The sequence below is a fragment of the Melopsittacus undulatus genome, chromosome 8, assembly GCF_012275295.1.
Source record: "Melopsittacus undulatus isolate bMelUnd1 chromosome 8, bMelUnd1.mat.Z, whole genome shotgun sequence".
Taxonomy (NCBI): Eukaryota; Metazoa; Chordata; class Aves; order Psittaciformes; family Psittaculidae; genus Melopsittacus; species Melopsittacus undulatus.
In genome coordinates, this window is record NC_047534.1 from 46,893,932 (window position 1) to 46,910,937 (window position 17,006).

Sequence of the window (17,006 nt, forward strand, 5' to 3'; positions counted from 1 at the left end):
CAAAAGTCTTTGTTGTTCTTGCAACTGAAACTTCCCAAAGTAAGATAAACAGAGGTTCTCTTTCCCTTCCATAACAAAGCTATATTTTCTAGGCAACGCAGAGACATCCCAGGGAATGCAGAAAAAAATGTTAAGGGCAGACAGTCTATGGTAAAGTATCTCAACTGATCACTTCAAGGATTTCCTTATATATGAGTGACAGAACATTCTCCTAAAGCATTTTCCTCTCTAACAAATATTCATCCCTAGGTTTAAGTTCTGTTCCTGTACTTGTGTGAAATTAGGTGTTCATCTCAAAAGAGAAGCAGACTCTACAATGAAACTTAAGGAAGTCTCTTGCTTCAGGTAACAATAAACAGAAGTTGGCAGGTGACAGAAGACAACCTGAAGAATTCCTGTCCCTCCAGCACAGCAGCAATACTAGAAATGGCCACTGTAAATCATTCCGAGCACCTATAGAAAATACAATACACAGTAGAAGATGCTGTGAGTGATCCCAAGCAAGGTCCCATTCATGGTTCTGGGCATGTAATATGGCTATCTTTTTACGACAGCTTTTTGTGTATCTATCTTCCCCAGGTTTGACACTGACAGTATAGTAATGTTAAAATATTAAGCTTGCTACAGCTCATATTCCTATAGAGAATACAGCCATATCAGTACTTAAGGAAAAAAAAACAACCCAAAAATGTTGAACTCAGAACAGATCAGTGAGAGGCAGCCTGAACTAGCAGATTTGAGGTCCTATTTCTGCTTCTGCTTTTGCCCTTTTGTGTGATGCTGAGCAAATCATTTCATCTTTATCAGTTCATCTTCTCTCCTGCCCTCTGTCAGCTTGTCTATTTAAATTGTAAGCTAAGAAGTAGGGATTTTCTGCTTAGGCATCACTACAGTGCTAAGTACACTGGACCCTCCATCTCAGGTAGAGTTTCCAGGCATTACAACAATGTAGTGAAAAACATGAATGCATCAAAGGTGGGTAGAATGTGTTATAGGAGGTCAGCACTTAAAGAGATCTGAATCATAGAACAGTTAAAGTTGGAAAGGACATTAAGATCATATAGCTCCAACCCCCCCTGCCATGGGCAAAGACACCTCACACTAAATCATATCACCCAAGGTTCTGTCCAGCTGGCCTTGAACACTGCCAGGGATGGAGCATTCACAATCTCTCTGGGCAACCCATTCCAGTATCTCACCACCCTTATAGGAAAGAACTTCCTCCTTAGATCCAATCTAAACCTCCCCTGTTTAAGTTTTAACCCATTACCCCTTGTCCTATCACTACAGTCTCTAATGAATAGTCCCTCCACAGCATCCCTGTAGGCCCTCTTCAGATACTGGAAGGCTGCTACGAGGTCTCCACGCAGCCTTCTCTTCTCCAGGCTGAACAGCCCCAACTTTCTCAGTCTGTCTTCATACGGGAGGTGCTCCAGTCCCCTGATCATCCTCGTGGCCTCCTCTGGACTTGTTCCAACAGTTCCATGTCCTTTTTATGTTGAGGACACCAGAACTGCACACAATACTCCAGGTGAGGTCTCATGAGAGCAGAGGGGCACGATCTCCTCCTCTGACCTGTTGGTCACATTTCTTTTGATGCAGCCCAGGATACGGTTGGCTTTCTGGGCTGTGAGCACACACTGCTGGCTCATGTTCATTTTTTCATCAATCAACACCCCCAAGTCCTTCTCTGCAGGGCTGCTCTGAATCCCTCTGAAGCACCCCCCAAGCAACTTGCATAGAACAGTTCAGCACAAAACTGTGCTGTTCAGGTGAACTTCGGTTCTCCTCATTTAGCTTTACCATAGCAATATTGAAACAGCATGGCTTTAAGATTATAACAAGTTCAGATACAGAAATAGGAGCAATAACTCCTGTTGGTCACTGCATGGATGTTACTTGACCCTTTGCAGATTTCCAGACCCTTGCAGATTTTCTAGGTTGGTTCACCTTGCTACTGTGCCTTCTCTAAGGCACACTTTCACAAGGTGCTTTCTCAGCATCCTGCCTTCCCCACATACTCGTTACTGGGCAAAGGGCAATGAAAGCTGATACCCACCAGGCATAAAATGTACACTTACCACAATATTCCTTACAAGCAGCAGAACAAATGGTGTTTGGTGCCTCTTTGCAATTACATAAAATGAAAGGCAGGTTTTACAACATAGCCTTGTCACACAAAAAATCTGGATTTTTACTATTCCAGATGAGCTCTCCTTTCAGCTATGCTATGCAGCTTTTACTGGGAAAGAAAATAATGTGCATGCAGCAAAGAGACAAGGTAGAAAATCAACAGATAACATTGCAAGTGAATGCTGTTAAAATCTCCTGCATCCCATAGCATTCTCCACAAATTGCTATGTACATAGAGTGTTACAGTGGGCCTGAAGAACATTATTGATATAATTTTGTATCCCCCAATCACAAATTAAGGTGCTCACAGGAAAAGAAACAAAAAAGGAGAACCTGACAAAGAGCTTAGGGAAGAGCTGATTTCAAAATACTTGCAATTACATACTTCACTAAAAATAGCACTTTGTGCGTTAACAAATTCTGATTGTAAAGATGGATGTGACAGACCTTGCTAGAACTGGGAACACATGCATCCTCACCACCAGTAGGAAATTAAGTTCCCTTGGGGAACAAAAGGGAACACCACTGTTGGAAGTGCTGCCCAGAGACAAAACAAATAACAGTAGGTCTGTAATGCTAACTACAGGGAGCTCAGACCCTGATAAGGTCAGAGGAAGGACATTCAGCATAAAGTGTTCATCTTCATATAGGTGCCTGCCATGGCTCATTCCTTAAGCCCTCCCTCACCCTGCAGTGGACGGCAAACCCAGATTACAGGCAGAAAGGGGAAAAAGAAAGCAGGTAGATTTGACATGAAACTATCAGAAGTGAATTTTAAAGTGGTAGCTGCACAATGTTGCTCATAAGTTTAGAATCTTGAAGGAAATACCTGGGACCTACAGTGCTGGTAACAAGATACGTGGTATGTTACATGGCCCTGCAATTCATCACCCAGTACCTTCTAGCCTCACTTTCTGGATTTGAAAGCAGAAAAGCATGTTCCTTGAGGATAAAACCTGGGCCTTCCCTGTTGGTTCTCCACCAGCTTGGATCCAAATTCTGACTGAAGAAAGTAAGTGCAGCACTACCAAAGGTTTGGTGAGCAGGGCCAATTTAAGATTCTAAGGCAGTTTAAATCATTCATTATTTAAGATAATGGAAAAGTTCTCAAGTGCCAAGCTGATGAAATATCTACCAATTAGCAGAATTAGTACTTGCAATAGAAGCAGCAGTGCAAACTGAAAACTAGGAATGCTTCAAATAGATTTTGGAAAAGAATTTGCTAGAGAAGAGGGTCATGTACATGGAAATTTATCAAAATAACCCCACTGTTGGCATACCTATATTGGAATAAAAAATGTTTCCTTCATGTTCTTCCCTCCTGACTTAAGCTCCCATCACCCTACTTCCAAAATGGTCTGATGCAAATGAAATGCATGCATGCCTCACTCAAACTTGCCTAATACTATGTAATAGAAATTCCTACTGTATTTGTCAAATAATGCAGGGTTCTAGCACACACAGCTCTGAACACCAGCCAAAAGATCGGGAAAGTTATAGCAAAAACAAACCAGGAGTCTCCATATCTGGAGGGAGCATGAGAAACAGCCTAACCACATAGCATGTGGTCAGCAGCAGACCACAGTTAACAATACAGCATGCAATACTTGTTCTAAACCTACATCTGGTGTGAAATTATTTATATGGGACATGGTAGTGAAAAGGATATCACTGAAAATATGTTTTGTGTTCAACCCATGGCACCCATGCTCTGCATTACTGCAGTGGGCAGAAAATCATACTTTGCTATAAGTAATGCAAAACCAGATGCTCTTAACCAGTCACTGGCACAAGATGTTTGTCAGAACCATCTACGGTGAGAAAATCAGTGGGGCTAAAATTACAAGTTCCTTGCATAAGGAGTAATGCATGAAGAGCAGGCTAGTGAGGCCACTTATCAGACAGTGACCAGCACAGAGATTGCTGCACAGTGGCCAAGTGTGCCAGTACTGCACTGAGAAGCAAATGCAAGTGGTAAAAGCCTACACTTCCACAGGATGACTAATGGGAGGCAGCATCATACTGGTAGACAGTAGATGCAAGGCAGGAGATAAGCATATAGCCACAGAAATCATACAGCGGAGGTGCTAAGGATGTATTACAAATACATAGACCACTACCTACTCTCTATCTGGTCCACACTTAACACTGAGGGGCAGCAACCTGTACTTTTACAAATCTGCATTACTGAGTAAGAGTTACTCAAATCACCAACTTAAAGAAGAAATTTTTAGTTCTAAGTTTTAAAGCTTATAGAAATCATAGAATCATAGAACAGGGTTGGAAAGGGCCTTAAGATCATCTAGTTCCAAATCCCCTGCCATTGGCAGGGACACCTCACACTAAAATGTGTCATCCAAGACTTTGTCCAACCTGGCCTTGAACACTGCCAGGGATGGAGCATTCACAACTTCCTTGGGCACTTGGCTTAATTGAACTTTATGCAGTTGGCATTGGCCCACCTCTCAAGCATGTCCAGGTCCCTCTGGATGACATTCCTTCCCTCCAGTGTATCAACCAAACTACATAATTTAGCATTGTCAGCAAACTGAGAGTGCACTCAATCCCATCGTCCATGTCGCTGACAAAGATACAAGACCGGTCCCAACACCGATACCTGAGGGACACCACTCGTTACTGGTCTCCAGCTGGACATTGAGCCATTGATCACAACTCTTTGCGTGCGACCATCCAGACAGTTCTTTATCCACTGAGTGCTCCACCTATCAAATTGATGTCTCTCCAATTTAGAGACAAGGATGTCATGTGGGACAGTGTCGAACGCTTTGCACAAGTCCAGGTAGATGACGTCAACTGCTTTGCCCCTATCCCTCAGTTCTGAGGCACCATCATAAAAGGCCACCAAATTGCTCAGACAGATCTGCCTTTAGTGAGGCCATGCTGGCTGTCACCAAGCACCTTGTTGTTTTTCATGTGCCCTAGCATGCCTTCCAAGAGAATCTGCTTCCAGATTTTGCCAGGCACAGAGGTGAGACTGACTGGTCTGTAATTCCTCAGGTCATCCGTTTTCTCTTTCTTGAAAATGGGGGTTATATTTCCCTTTTTCCAGTCATTGGGAACTTCACCTGACTGCCATGATTTTTCAAATATGATGGCCAGTGTCTTTGCAACTTCATTCGCCAGCTCCTTCAGGACCCACGGATGGATTCCATCAGGTCCCATAGACTTGTGCACATTCAGGTTCTTAAGATGATCTCAAACCTGATCCTCTCCTACAGTGGACCTAAGGTCTTCATTCCCACAGTCCCTGCATCTGCCTTCCATTTACAGCGTGGTCAGAGTACTTGCCAGTGAAGATTGAGGCAAAGAAGTCATTGAGAATCTCAGCCTTCTCCAAATCCAGGGTAGCCAGTTCTCCTGATAGCTTCCAGAGAGGGACCACATTATCTCTAGTTTATCTTTGTTTGCTACATACCTATAGAATCCCTTCCTGTTATCTTTCACATCCCTTACCAGATTTCATTCTAACTGGGCCTTAGCTTTCCTAACCTGATCCCTAGCTTCCCCGACAACATCCCTGTATTCTTCCCAGGCCACCTGTCCTTGCTTCCGCCTTTTATAAGCCTCTTTTTTCCTGTGAATTTTTCTCAGCTGCTCCCTATCCATTCAAGGAGGTCTCCTGGCCCTCCTGCTGCACTCCCTTCTAGTTGGGATGCAACACTCCTGAGCTTGTAGCAGGTGATCCTTGAATGTTAACCAAGAGTCTTGGGCCCCCTTGCCCTCTAGGGCTATATCCCATGGAACCTTGCTAAGCAGGTTCCTGAAGAGGCCAAAGTCTGCTCTCGAAGTCCAGGACATTGAGCTTGCTGCATGCTCTTCTCACTGTCCTGAGGACCTCAAATTCGAACATCTCATGATCACTGCATCCAAGGCTGCCCTGGAGCATCACATTTCCAATGAGCCCTTCCCTGTTGGTGAGCACGAGGTCAAGCATGGCACCTCTCCTTGTCGGCTCCTCTATTACTTGCAGGAGGAAGTTGTCTTCCACACAACTGAGGAACCTCCTGGATTGCTTGTGCTGGGCCGTACCATCCCTCCAACAGACGTCAGGGTGGTTGAAGTTCCCCATGAGAACAAGGGCCTGCGAGTGTGAGGCTGTTTCTGTCTATAGAGTTTCATTCACAGAGTCCTCCTGATCAGGAGCTCTGTAACAGACCCCCAGAGTAATATCCCCCATCACTGTTCTTCCTTTGTCCCTGACCCACAAACTCTGTTAATTGATGACCTGTCCCCAGACAGAGTTCCATACTCTCCAGCCTGTGACTGACATAAATGGCTACTCCCCCTCCTTGTCTGCCTGGCCGTCTTTCCTAAAGAGCCTATAACCTTCCATTCCAACACCCCAGTCACAGGAGCCATCCCACCATGTTTCTGTGATGCTAAGGATATGATATCCCTGTAGCCGTGCACACCTCTCTAATTCCTCTTGTTTATTCTCCATACTACTGGTGTTTGTATAGAGGCATCTGAGCCGAGCTCCAAATGAAGCCAGCTCATTGGCTGGAGTGGCTGAAACAGCTCTGCATCACTCCAAGCATTTATTGCAGGTGCTACTACTACGACCTGCCAATGTTCCCTGGAGGCACCAGCACTGATCCTCTTTACTGGTGCATCAGCTGGTTGAGGCATTTCCTCCTTAGCCCTCTGCACAACTGCTAAGTGGTTCTGGGTGTGGACATTGGAAATTGGAGGAAATCCCCTGTTTTTAATGGTAATCTTCCTCCTTTGTTGTTGTTTTTGGGGGGGTTTTGGGGGTTTTTGTTTGTTTTTGTTACTAGCTCCCAACCTCCTGCATTAACACCCTCCTCTTCTGCCCTATGGTGGGTGCTTGTGGGCCCTGCACAGTCTGGGCCTGGAGCAGGCAGTCCCGCTCCCCCTCAGCTTCCCTGACATCTTTCAGCTACTGACAGTGTTCTGCAGCTCAGCCCCTGCTGCAGTAGGACCTCCACCAGCACGAACCGAGCACAGCCCTGCCCATTGCACACCCTCACCTCAAGAGACCAGCGCACCCGCTTCCTGCCCCCGAGCTCTGTGCTGCAGCCTCCCCCCTCATTCCCCTCTCACGGGGGCAGCCAGAGCCCCCACTGCCGGCAGCAACGGCCTCACCAACTGCGGTGCCATGCGCTTTGCCAGCCCTGCTCACTCACGTTCCCACCACCTCCATTGTGAGTCCCTGCTCGCCTCAGGGGAGCTGCGGCTCCTGGGCAAGGCCTGGCCGGGGCTCGGGGCTCCCTCGGGGGCTCTCACTGCTCAGAACTGGGGCTCCTGCGCATGTGGGGTTCCCCTCGCTCCGGGGTTGAGGGCTCCTCTCTGGAGCCGCTCACCTCGGCAGAGGACCGTTAGTGGCCGCAATGAGGACTCAAAGGCTACACCTGAAGATAGAGGCCATCTGGGGTAAATGGGATGCTTAAACAACTCTTCTGAGGGCCCCAGGTTAAAAGCATGGAGTGCCCCTCATGGAGACCACTCACGTTCATAAAGCAGAGCAAGGCAGGTGCATGCTGACTCTTGACTGGGAGTCTCCAGTGTCATGCAGATGTAGAGAAGAGGTTCCCAGAGGACAGCCCCATTCACCACGTACAGAGAATGCTATGCTCTAATCTTCCTTCCACTTTATCACAAGTATTCAATTATATGTATCAGGAACAACATACACTGTGAAGGGTTGAAGACTACTTCAAACCAGCTAGAAAAGCAAATCCAGCTTTACCCTTTTCACAGAGGAAGACACTGTGTTCTCAATGAATCAAACACTGCACAAGCTTTCTGTGGAGCTGGAAGTCTCTAACATACAGGTCTCCTTGTAACTCATGTGTCTGTTTCTGGAATTACTGTGACCCAAGCTGGGAAGGCTTCCTGAGAGCCTGTTTGAAATCAAGAATCCTGAGAAGAAAGGCATTTTTTTTCTAGACAGCTGACAAAAACTATGTGGATGTGTTATCTGCTAGTTTTCTAGTTGCTTCTCCCCTGCCATGTGGGGATTTTGAAGCATGTAGATGCTGGTTCTGAGTTCACAGCATTGGGGATCATCCATTCTTATTCCAGGAGATTTTACTGTGATGTTTTCCATATCAATAGATGTGACAACTCAAATGCACTTGCTGTTTTAGTGTGCATGTGTTCAATGTGTGTCTGTATAAGAGGCGGGCATGTGCAAGGACACAAAAGCTCACTCTTGCAGGCACATTTCAAAAGTAAGCATCCTAAGGCAAGAACAGCAATTCCATGTAGCATTTTGGTCAAAACAACCCAAAGACTCGGGTGTCATTAGGGCAGAACACAGTAGAACTGCAAGAACACAAGTTTTACTAGAACAGTCCCCAAAATAAACATAACTCCTTTGAAAACACCTCTTTTCCAGAAGCCTGCTTGTATTGTGAGCTCTCTAGAAACACAGCCTTATTAAAATGGGAAAGGGCTAAGAGAGCAGGAGAGAACAAGCCTGTTGGTCCTGCAGTGTGCATATCAACCCTGTAGTCATGGGATAATGAAGATTTGCACAGCACAAAACCAGAAGATGAACTATTTCACCTAACAGCTGTGGAGAAAGGTTTGGACTTCAAATGGAAATGCAAGCAAATAAACCAAACCCTAGTTTGCTGTGTGGAGGACAATTATCCTTTGGAACAGTTAGGGGAAGACAGTGCTCTAGCCCAACACTGTCTCAACTCCAGTACCAGATGGTAAAGGGCTACTGCCTGGAACAACATACAGCCTTGGGAACGACCTATTTGACCTCCAGAACTTAGGCATGATCACACACACAAAGAGTAAAATGGAAGTGGGGAAACAGGAGATTGCCTGGCCCTCAAGGATGTGGACTGAACAATACAAGGCTTAGTTTCCATTCTGTCCAAACATGAGCATCTTCCCCATGCCTCTTCCCAGCTCAAACCAGCATCTGTCCAAGGGGGATGACAAAGACATTTCCATGGGGTCTGCTGGGTATCATCAGTTAATGACAATTGCTCTGTGCAGTTTTGATATCCAGAAGCATTCTGCACTGAACAAACCAGACTAGCTAGAGGCATGTGTTACACTTGAACAAGTCTTGGTGTTTCTAATCCACAGCACTGACCAGTTCTCCATACTTCAGAGAAAGGGCAAAAAGAAAACTTGCTGGTATGATAGTGCACTTAATGAGTTGTGTGATGTATAAGGTGCATGTAAGGAACATTAAGATCCCACCCCACACTTCATAAGGATACACTGAACATAGCAACTGCAGCCACAAGACAGGGCTGTGGTTTCACCCTGGGAGGGGATGGGAACTTGAGAAAGCAGCTGCCATCTGTTCAGATGGTGGGAGAGATAGTGAAATGGGAAAGCAAGAACTTACCTTTACTCCATCTGATTTCTTGTTCAGCAGGCTTTTGGCAGCTGTAGGGAGAAGCAGAAGTAGGTCAGATTTTGTTTTCAAGAATGTTCTCCTCCCCAGCTCCCTCAAAACTGCACAAGACTTCAGGACAACCATACTGCTAATTCCTGTCTAACAGCAAGAGATCTAGAGAACAGGCTGAGTCACCCATCAAACCCATCCTGACAGCAGAGTCACCCATCCTATCTATCATTCACCTATTTAGGCAAAAGTGTTCTCACTTTCATCATCTCAGACCACCAAGACTGAAATGAGCCTTTATGGCTCCTCTATTTCAATCCTCCACTCACACACTGTGACCAGAAGCGCCAGTATTTACAGGGGGAAAGCTAAAGCAGTCTGCCAGATCTAAAGGCTTTACCCTCAAGTTCAGCCATTCACATAACAGACTTTGCAAATAAAGGGGGCACTGATAATGCAGAGGCCTCCTAATTACTGCTGTTCACAGTTACTCTCGGGGAACATCCGGATAGCTGAAAGGAAGAGCCTGGAAAAGTGCAAAAGGCAGAATCTGATAACAGTTAAAAAAACCCAGAAAATGAGAAAAGAGACAGGAACTAGGCTGAATTCTCCACTGGAAGATACAGATGCTCTGTGCTGCTCAACTTAAACAACTGGCACTAGCAATGAAAGTGAGAGCATGATAAGTACAGACAGGGAGCCCGCAATAAATGCCAGTCAGAAGGCACACTTATGACTGACAAAGGACCTGCTCCATCTATTACAGGTAAGTGGTATGTTGACCACAACTGTCAACAGTAAGACCCCATCTACAACCTCAACAGACATAAAACATAGCTTGCCTACTCATGAAGAGTATCTTCAGTTGTTTCAACTTCTGTAAACAGCATTCTAGGGACCTACTGGACCAACACACTGATATGCCTCTCCTAAGTAGCTGCTGGATCCAGGTACTTGACCTGGATTTTGGTTCCAGCAAAGATAAGGCCTTGAGAAAAGGCAAATCCTCAGACAGTGGTCATAATGACTGTTTAAATGCTCCAACTCCCAAAGACATGCATGAGTTGGTCAGCATGAAGTGCTTAGTCTCTCTCTAGAAGCAGCAATATCAGGAAAAAATGGTCTTGCAATATACAAGCAACTACTCAAGTTGTGTGTCAAAAGCATTTTCCTTCCTCCATTCCCTACCACATGACTCCACAGATATGGATTAAGTGGACAGTATTACCTGAGCTGGTGCAAATGGTGACATTGTGTCCTCACAATAAAGAAGTGACACCCATACAAGTTTATTACAATCTCTGAATTGGTCTTCCTAATTCTATTCCCTAATGAAAGTAGCAAGTTAGACCAGGATTTTGTCTTCATTCCTGCTCTCAGAAACCATCCAAGAACACTGGAAAAATCTCATGCAGAGGGTGTCTGAGTGTTACCTATCAAAACACAATGCTCCAATGGGAAGGTAGGCAGACAAAATGATCTGAGCAACTCATTTGCCCTGCAACAGTTTCTTTGCTGTGTGTACACATATGAAAGCATTGAAAGACTGAATCTAACAAGTAAGCTCTTTTCACCTTCAAGGCATGAAGAATACCAGCTTGATTTCACATGCAAGTGAGAAAAACAAGGTGATTATGGAGTCAAAAGGGGTCCAGCATTTATACCACACACATATCAAGGCATCTCACACAACAACTGTAGAAAACAAGAAACTGTTATGGCCTTAAACACTTCAGAAGGAGTAAAGGATTCTGCAACTTCACAAGTGTCACAAATGGGACATCCTTGGAGGGGGATGGGGGAATCAGAGAAAGAAACAGCACCACCATATGTTCTGAGAATGACCCAGACACAAACTGGGAAGCAACACTTTTCACACTTTCTGCAGTTTCCCCAGAAACTGACATTTGTCTTTGTGGACAGAAGACAGCTAAAATTACGTTCTATGAAGTTAAATTCAGCTGCGAGTCCCCCTGCATGGCCCAGCACTACCTCTGTTTGTACCTCTGCACTGCACACAATCTTTTCCCCCAGGCCTGCCAGCATCCCAGCACTGCAGAAGGGAACTATGTGCTGGTTGTATTTAGCTCATACATCATACTGTGGTTTGTAAGGGCAATTGGAGAGTGCATGAAATGCATTCACATGCAAAGTCGAATGCAGACACCTCAAACAAAAGGAAGACATGTGTATATGTTATAAGACAAATCAAAGAAGATGCAATTGGAATTTCTGCAGCAAGGCTTCCTGTAACACCAGTCACTTCAGAAGACAGACAGCACCACCCAATATGCAGCTAAGCAAAGAAGGGAAGGGAAGAAATCCAAGGACACATGGAGGCAGATTCTTAACTGTTCAGGAAGTGGTCTTGTACCCATGTTCTGCAGTTTTCCAGGCATGAGATGCTAGTATTTATTTTCACCATCCTTGGCAGTTCCTCTACAATTTAAAAGGATTAAATTCCCTCTTCCCAGTGGAGTTAAGAGCTCCTTCATAAAGAAGCAATAGAAAGGCACATGCTGCTAAGCTGGTAACTTAAAAGCACAGCTCTGTTCCTGCTTTAACAAGACACCATCCATTTAATCCAGAAGAGAAAGGCAAAAAAAGTCCTCCCCTGTACACACCCCACATGTCCCTCCATCCTCCCACGTTTGTCAGTTTTGGCCACCATAGGAAACATCCTGCATTCTGGACCATGCTCCTGGCAGAAACACAAATCCCTAATACTGAATTTATCAGCAGTAAACACTAGAAACTCTGGATGTGCCAGACCAAAGGGGGATAGTGGAGGAGAGAATTTGCAAGAGGGACTGAAATATCCATTCCAAACACAGCCATGGAAAGTGCCTTCCCCCTGCCAGCTCCACTCCTCCTCTTCGAGAGAGGGTAGCCTGTGCTGGGTTCGCCCTGTCTGCAGCTGTCAAATCTGAGTTACATTTCTCATCTCAGTTAAGCTTCCAAAGAGTATTTTTTGGGATGCAGGGATAACATTGAGTATGCTTTTATTAAGCTTGACTGACTTACGATGCTAGGACAGCAGACAAGCCGAGTTCCAGCTTCTAAACACAAGATTTACACCACAAAGAATTCTAAGACTTTGCTGAGACCTGATTATTAAAAGTGAAAATCATACCATAACAACAGAACTCCCAAGGACACAGAGTTGCAGCTTGTCATCCTCGTTCTCAGTTCAAAGAAAGTCAGATTAACTAATTCTCAAATCAATGTCACTTCTGGGGCTCACCACAAAACAGCCAACAGTCAATATATAGCCACAGAGAGGCTTACCATTACAAACAATGCCCATGACTGCAGTGTAACACAAACATCTATTTCTAAAGGACAAGACAGAGCAAAGACTGGTGGTTAACAACTCTGCCAGATGGCTATTTAGGCACAAGTCATCCTAGCAGCAGCCATTTAAACACAGCAGAGTGATTTCACAGAACAGAGTGGAATAGCTGTTCTCCTGTATTCTCTATCCTCACTTTGGTTTGTCACAGCAGCCCCCTTTCTCTTAGATTCCCCAGTGACTTGTTATGGGAACTTACTGCAATAGTAAGTGCACAGGAATATGTACTGAGAGATGAATACAAGTACAACCCATTTGCATGGGTTAACATGGCAGAATTTACAACGTGGACTCTTGCTGAAAAGTTGATTTTAAATTTTTTGTTAATCCTGCTCTGCTACTAACTCCCTCTGCCACCTAAATGACACCACTGTTCCAGAAATGTACCTGAGCAATAGATAAGCAGCAACATTTAACGTTTTTCCCCTCAATGAAAAGCCTTCTGTGAGGGCTTCTATTCCTCAGTATGACTAGAGTGATTCTCTTCTAAGAACTGCTACAGGCATTGGCAAAGATTGCCCAGAGAACCTGTAGCTGACCCATCCCTGGCAGCGTTCAAGGGCAGATTGGATGGGGCTTTAAGTAACCTGCTCTAGTGGAAGGTGTCCCTGGATCTTCAAGATCCCTTCCAACCCAAACCATCCTATGATGCTATGAAAAGTAGTCAGTCACTTCTAAAGACTCTTTTTAAAACAAGCAGAGAAAGAAGAGTAGAACCAGGTGGAGAGGCAGGTAAAAACCCCAGCCCATTAGGCAGTACAAGCCTTTATGTGATTTGGACCCACAGGATCTCTTATAGCAGATGCTTTTTCTTATCCAATTCACCTCGTAAGGCACAGCCACTGCCCAGCACTGTGCACATATGTCCAATGCTTTGGGAAAAAATTGAGCTAGTTCTTGAAGGTAGTTCAAGATAGTTGAGACAGCTCTTGAAGATGCACACCATCTCGCAGACATGCCCCACTGGTTTCAGAGAAATATTAGAAGAGGAAACATTCATTAAACCCAAAGCCTGAAGTACACAACCCAGTGGTGTCCTCTTGGCATGAGCCACACACCTCCCAGTTCTCCCACTAGTGAATAATGGAGAAACTGTGTGGGAGCCAGGTGATGTCCTGCTGCTTTTTTCACCTCTGCCAGGTGTCCATATGAGACATGTACACACACAAACAAGAACAGAACCTTAAAGGGTTGAAACAGTCTGAATGCCCGTCCTAGACTTTTGAGCCTGAATGCCACTGTCTGCCCCAAATTCAAGAGTTGATAAAAATATGAGAGCACCACTTCTGCAGAGTTACAAAACCTAAATTTCCTGACAAACCAAGAAATGAAGGTGTGAAGGGCAAACACCACAAAAGGCATTCACAGAGTTCTTCTGAACTTTAGGGAGAGGAAGATAAAAGTAAATGGAATTACTATGAAAATTTAAATACATTTTTGGTGATAAATATGAGTCACAAGTCATCGTGATAAACATTTAAATGCAGCAATGAAATTCATGTGATTCTGGGAAGATGTAAAATAGCAGTTTAGTTACTGAAGTGCATTACTTCAGCAGGTCTACACTGCAGCAGTTGACCATCATTTGCTGAAACCCCTTAACGTTTCTTAAGCAACTTGGTAGATACAGAAATCACTTAAACCCGATTTTTATTAAATGTGACCTCATCTTCTGCTTGGGAAACGTGGTTCCCAGTGATCTCATTTATTCAAAGCTCTCTGGAAACAGCTTGATAAATGTTTTCCTCCAGATTTTCATCCTTTGAATTCACACCAGGAGACTGGTGTTGACATAAGCCAAATGACACAAATATCTGGTCCTGAATGGACAGAAACTTCAAATATATTACTCACACAATTTCAACTTTACTTTGGTTAAAGGAAAGGAACCAAATTCCAACCTGAGCATAAATATATATATATACACATACAAACCAGCAAAAAATCAGATTCACAATCACTTCGAGAAGGCAGGTGTAACAGGACAACAAAATATTTCAGTACCGCTTCAGTATTTGTATTATTTCCTTTTTCTTGCTCTTTAGTCAGCTAAAAAACATCTCTGTACAGGTTACACCAAATACGCACAGGCATATCAAGCCCTTCATTACTGAGAAAGCACTCTGCTTCCTAGATCTGCTTCCAGCCTCTCTCAACCTCACCTATCCAGTTAAAAACCCAAAACTGCGTATCAAAGAGTTAGTAAGGATATAGAGACAAACATAATGAATTCTAGCTATTGCCATAAGCTGCCATAATAGCTCCCTCACAAAACTGACTTGAGCATTCAGTGACAATTCCCAAGAAAAAAGGTCAGCATCAGTTACAGATAGAGATTCAGGCATAAGGCTTAATTACTTGCAATGTCTGCTCTAGGATCTTTTTGGAACATAGGGTAACACAGGCCTTGTGCTGAAACACATGAGAGAATGGAATTTCATAGTGTGAAAGCTTGTTGAATGACTCCTCACCAAATGATCAGTTGCAATCAGGTTAGGAAAATGGTGCTTAAGAATTTCATGTAGCTCATATGCAAGTCTTGCACAAAAAATAAACTTAGGGAGAAAAGTCACTTCTCAGCACATCGTGAAGATGGTTGTTTCTAATATGACAACCATTTTTGTTCATCCTTTCATTCAGTTTATAGCATGCCTGCATTCCGAGTTTTATCGGAATAAATGAGATCAGGCACTCTTAAATACTGCAGCTATTAGGAATCACTGAAAACCTTGCCAACTTTCTTCTAGTAATAAATTCAGGTTTACTTCTCAGAAGGTGATTTAGGAGTTTCTTGCATATGATCTAATCAATTGATTGTACCAGACTGTACTTCTGTATTCAGTAAGTGAATGCAGCTCAGATCACTGTTTCCTTGGATCATCTGAACATCACAAACCACAAGTGAGCATCCAAATCATCCCCTGCACACCTTGGTGTGACTGTTAAAGATCCCACAGTGAAGTTTAGATTGCAATATTCTCACTTGTACCAGAATGTGGGCAGAAGCTACAAACCCTTATTATAAACATGTCTCAATTTCCTGACTTACAGTGGAAGGAGTGAGACTGTATCTGGTTTTAACAAATAGTTTACAGCTGACCTGAGATGAAATCTTTTATAAGGAACCACAAACAGACATTATTTAATTGCTAAATATACCACAACTGGGGAAGGGAGACAGATCATGTCCCTTTATCTCTAGGAGCTGACCTGAGGCAAAAAGGCACCTAAGCAAGCAACATATTACTGCAGAAGAACAGATTTTTTTTTGCTTCATAAAAAGGGAGATTTTTTCATGGGACAAATAAGAGAAGAAGCACTGCTACAGACGCCTTAGGCATACCATTTGTCACAAGCTAAAACCACACTGTCAAATGAAGGAACTCCACATTACAAAATGTGTGACAGAGGAGACAGTAATGACAAGAGGATTAAAGTCTTCTTCTCATATTTCCTGCAGATAGTACTATTGCGCCTAATTAATTGATACCAGGATCACATGAGCCTTCGTTTCCTCTTACTTCAAAACAACTGTGTAGAAGCTTTTAGAATATCTTCTCCCCAGACAGGAATAAGCTTCTGTCTTCATACATCTAGTTCCCTGTCTGCTGGGAATGGGGCTTTTAGAGGCCCACAAACCTGTGTCACCCAATTAGAGAAAATAAAATCCCCTTGAGGTCTTCAGGGAAAGAAACAAGCTACTGTTTCAGAACTTTTCTAGAGCAGTTAGATGACTTGTGACTATAGGGAAAGTGTGAACTGTACCCAGAGTTCCCACGTGGACTTTCTAACTTTTTACTTTCAGTTAACGTGCACTTAATCTTCAATTCCAACAGATTTATGTATTTGAGCTGCAACAATTAAGAAAATCTAAGTAAAAAAATAGTAGCAGTAGAAAGAAGTCAAGCTCATCTTCCACACAGTCCTGCAAAGAAAACAAGAGAACCTGATCTCCCTGCTTTCAAAGCACAGCAGAATATTAGAAATGGCTGCTATCCACAGAGGCTGTAAATACTTTGCAGTTAAATTCACAGTATTTCTTTCTGGACAGTTTTTTTGGAGCATATCATTACCTGGTATCTCATTACCTCATGGCTTACATTCAAGACAGAAATTGGTGACATTGAGAAACCTGCACTCTCTATGGGCCACCTAGGATTT

The 17,006-nt window shown here is 43.8% G+C and overlaps 1 protein-coding gene across 6 annotated transcripts in view; it reads right to left on the minus strand.

Moving 5' to 3' along the window:
* CAMK2G (calcium/calmodulin dependent protein kinase II gamma) overlaps positions 1-17,006 on the minus strand; it is a 139,721-nt gene that overhangs the window by 22,662 nt on the left and 100,053 nt on the right. For all 6 annotated transcript variants that reach the window (XM_031052328.2, XM_034065070.1, XM_034065069.1 and 3 more), the window contains exon 13: positions 9,494-9,534. In XM_031052328.2, the coding sequence (XP_030908188.1) occupies positions 9,494-9,534 (41 nt within the window). The remainder of the gene's footprint in view (positions 1-9,493; positions 9,535-17,006) is intronic.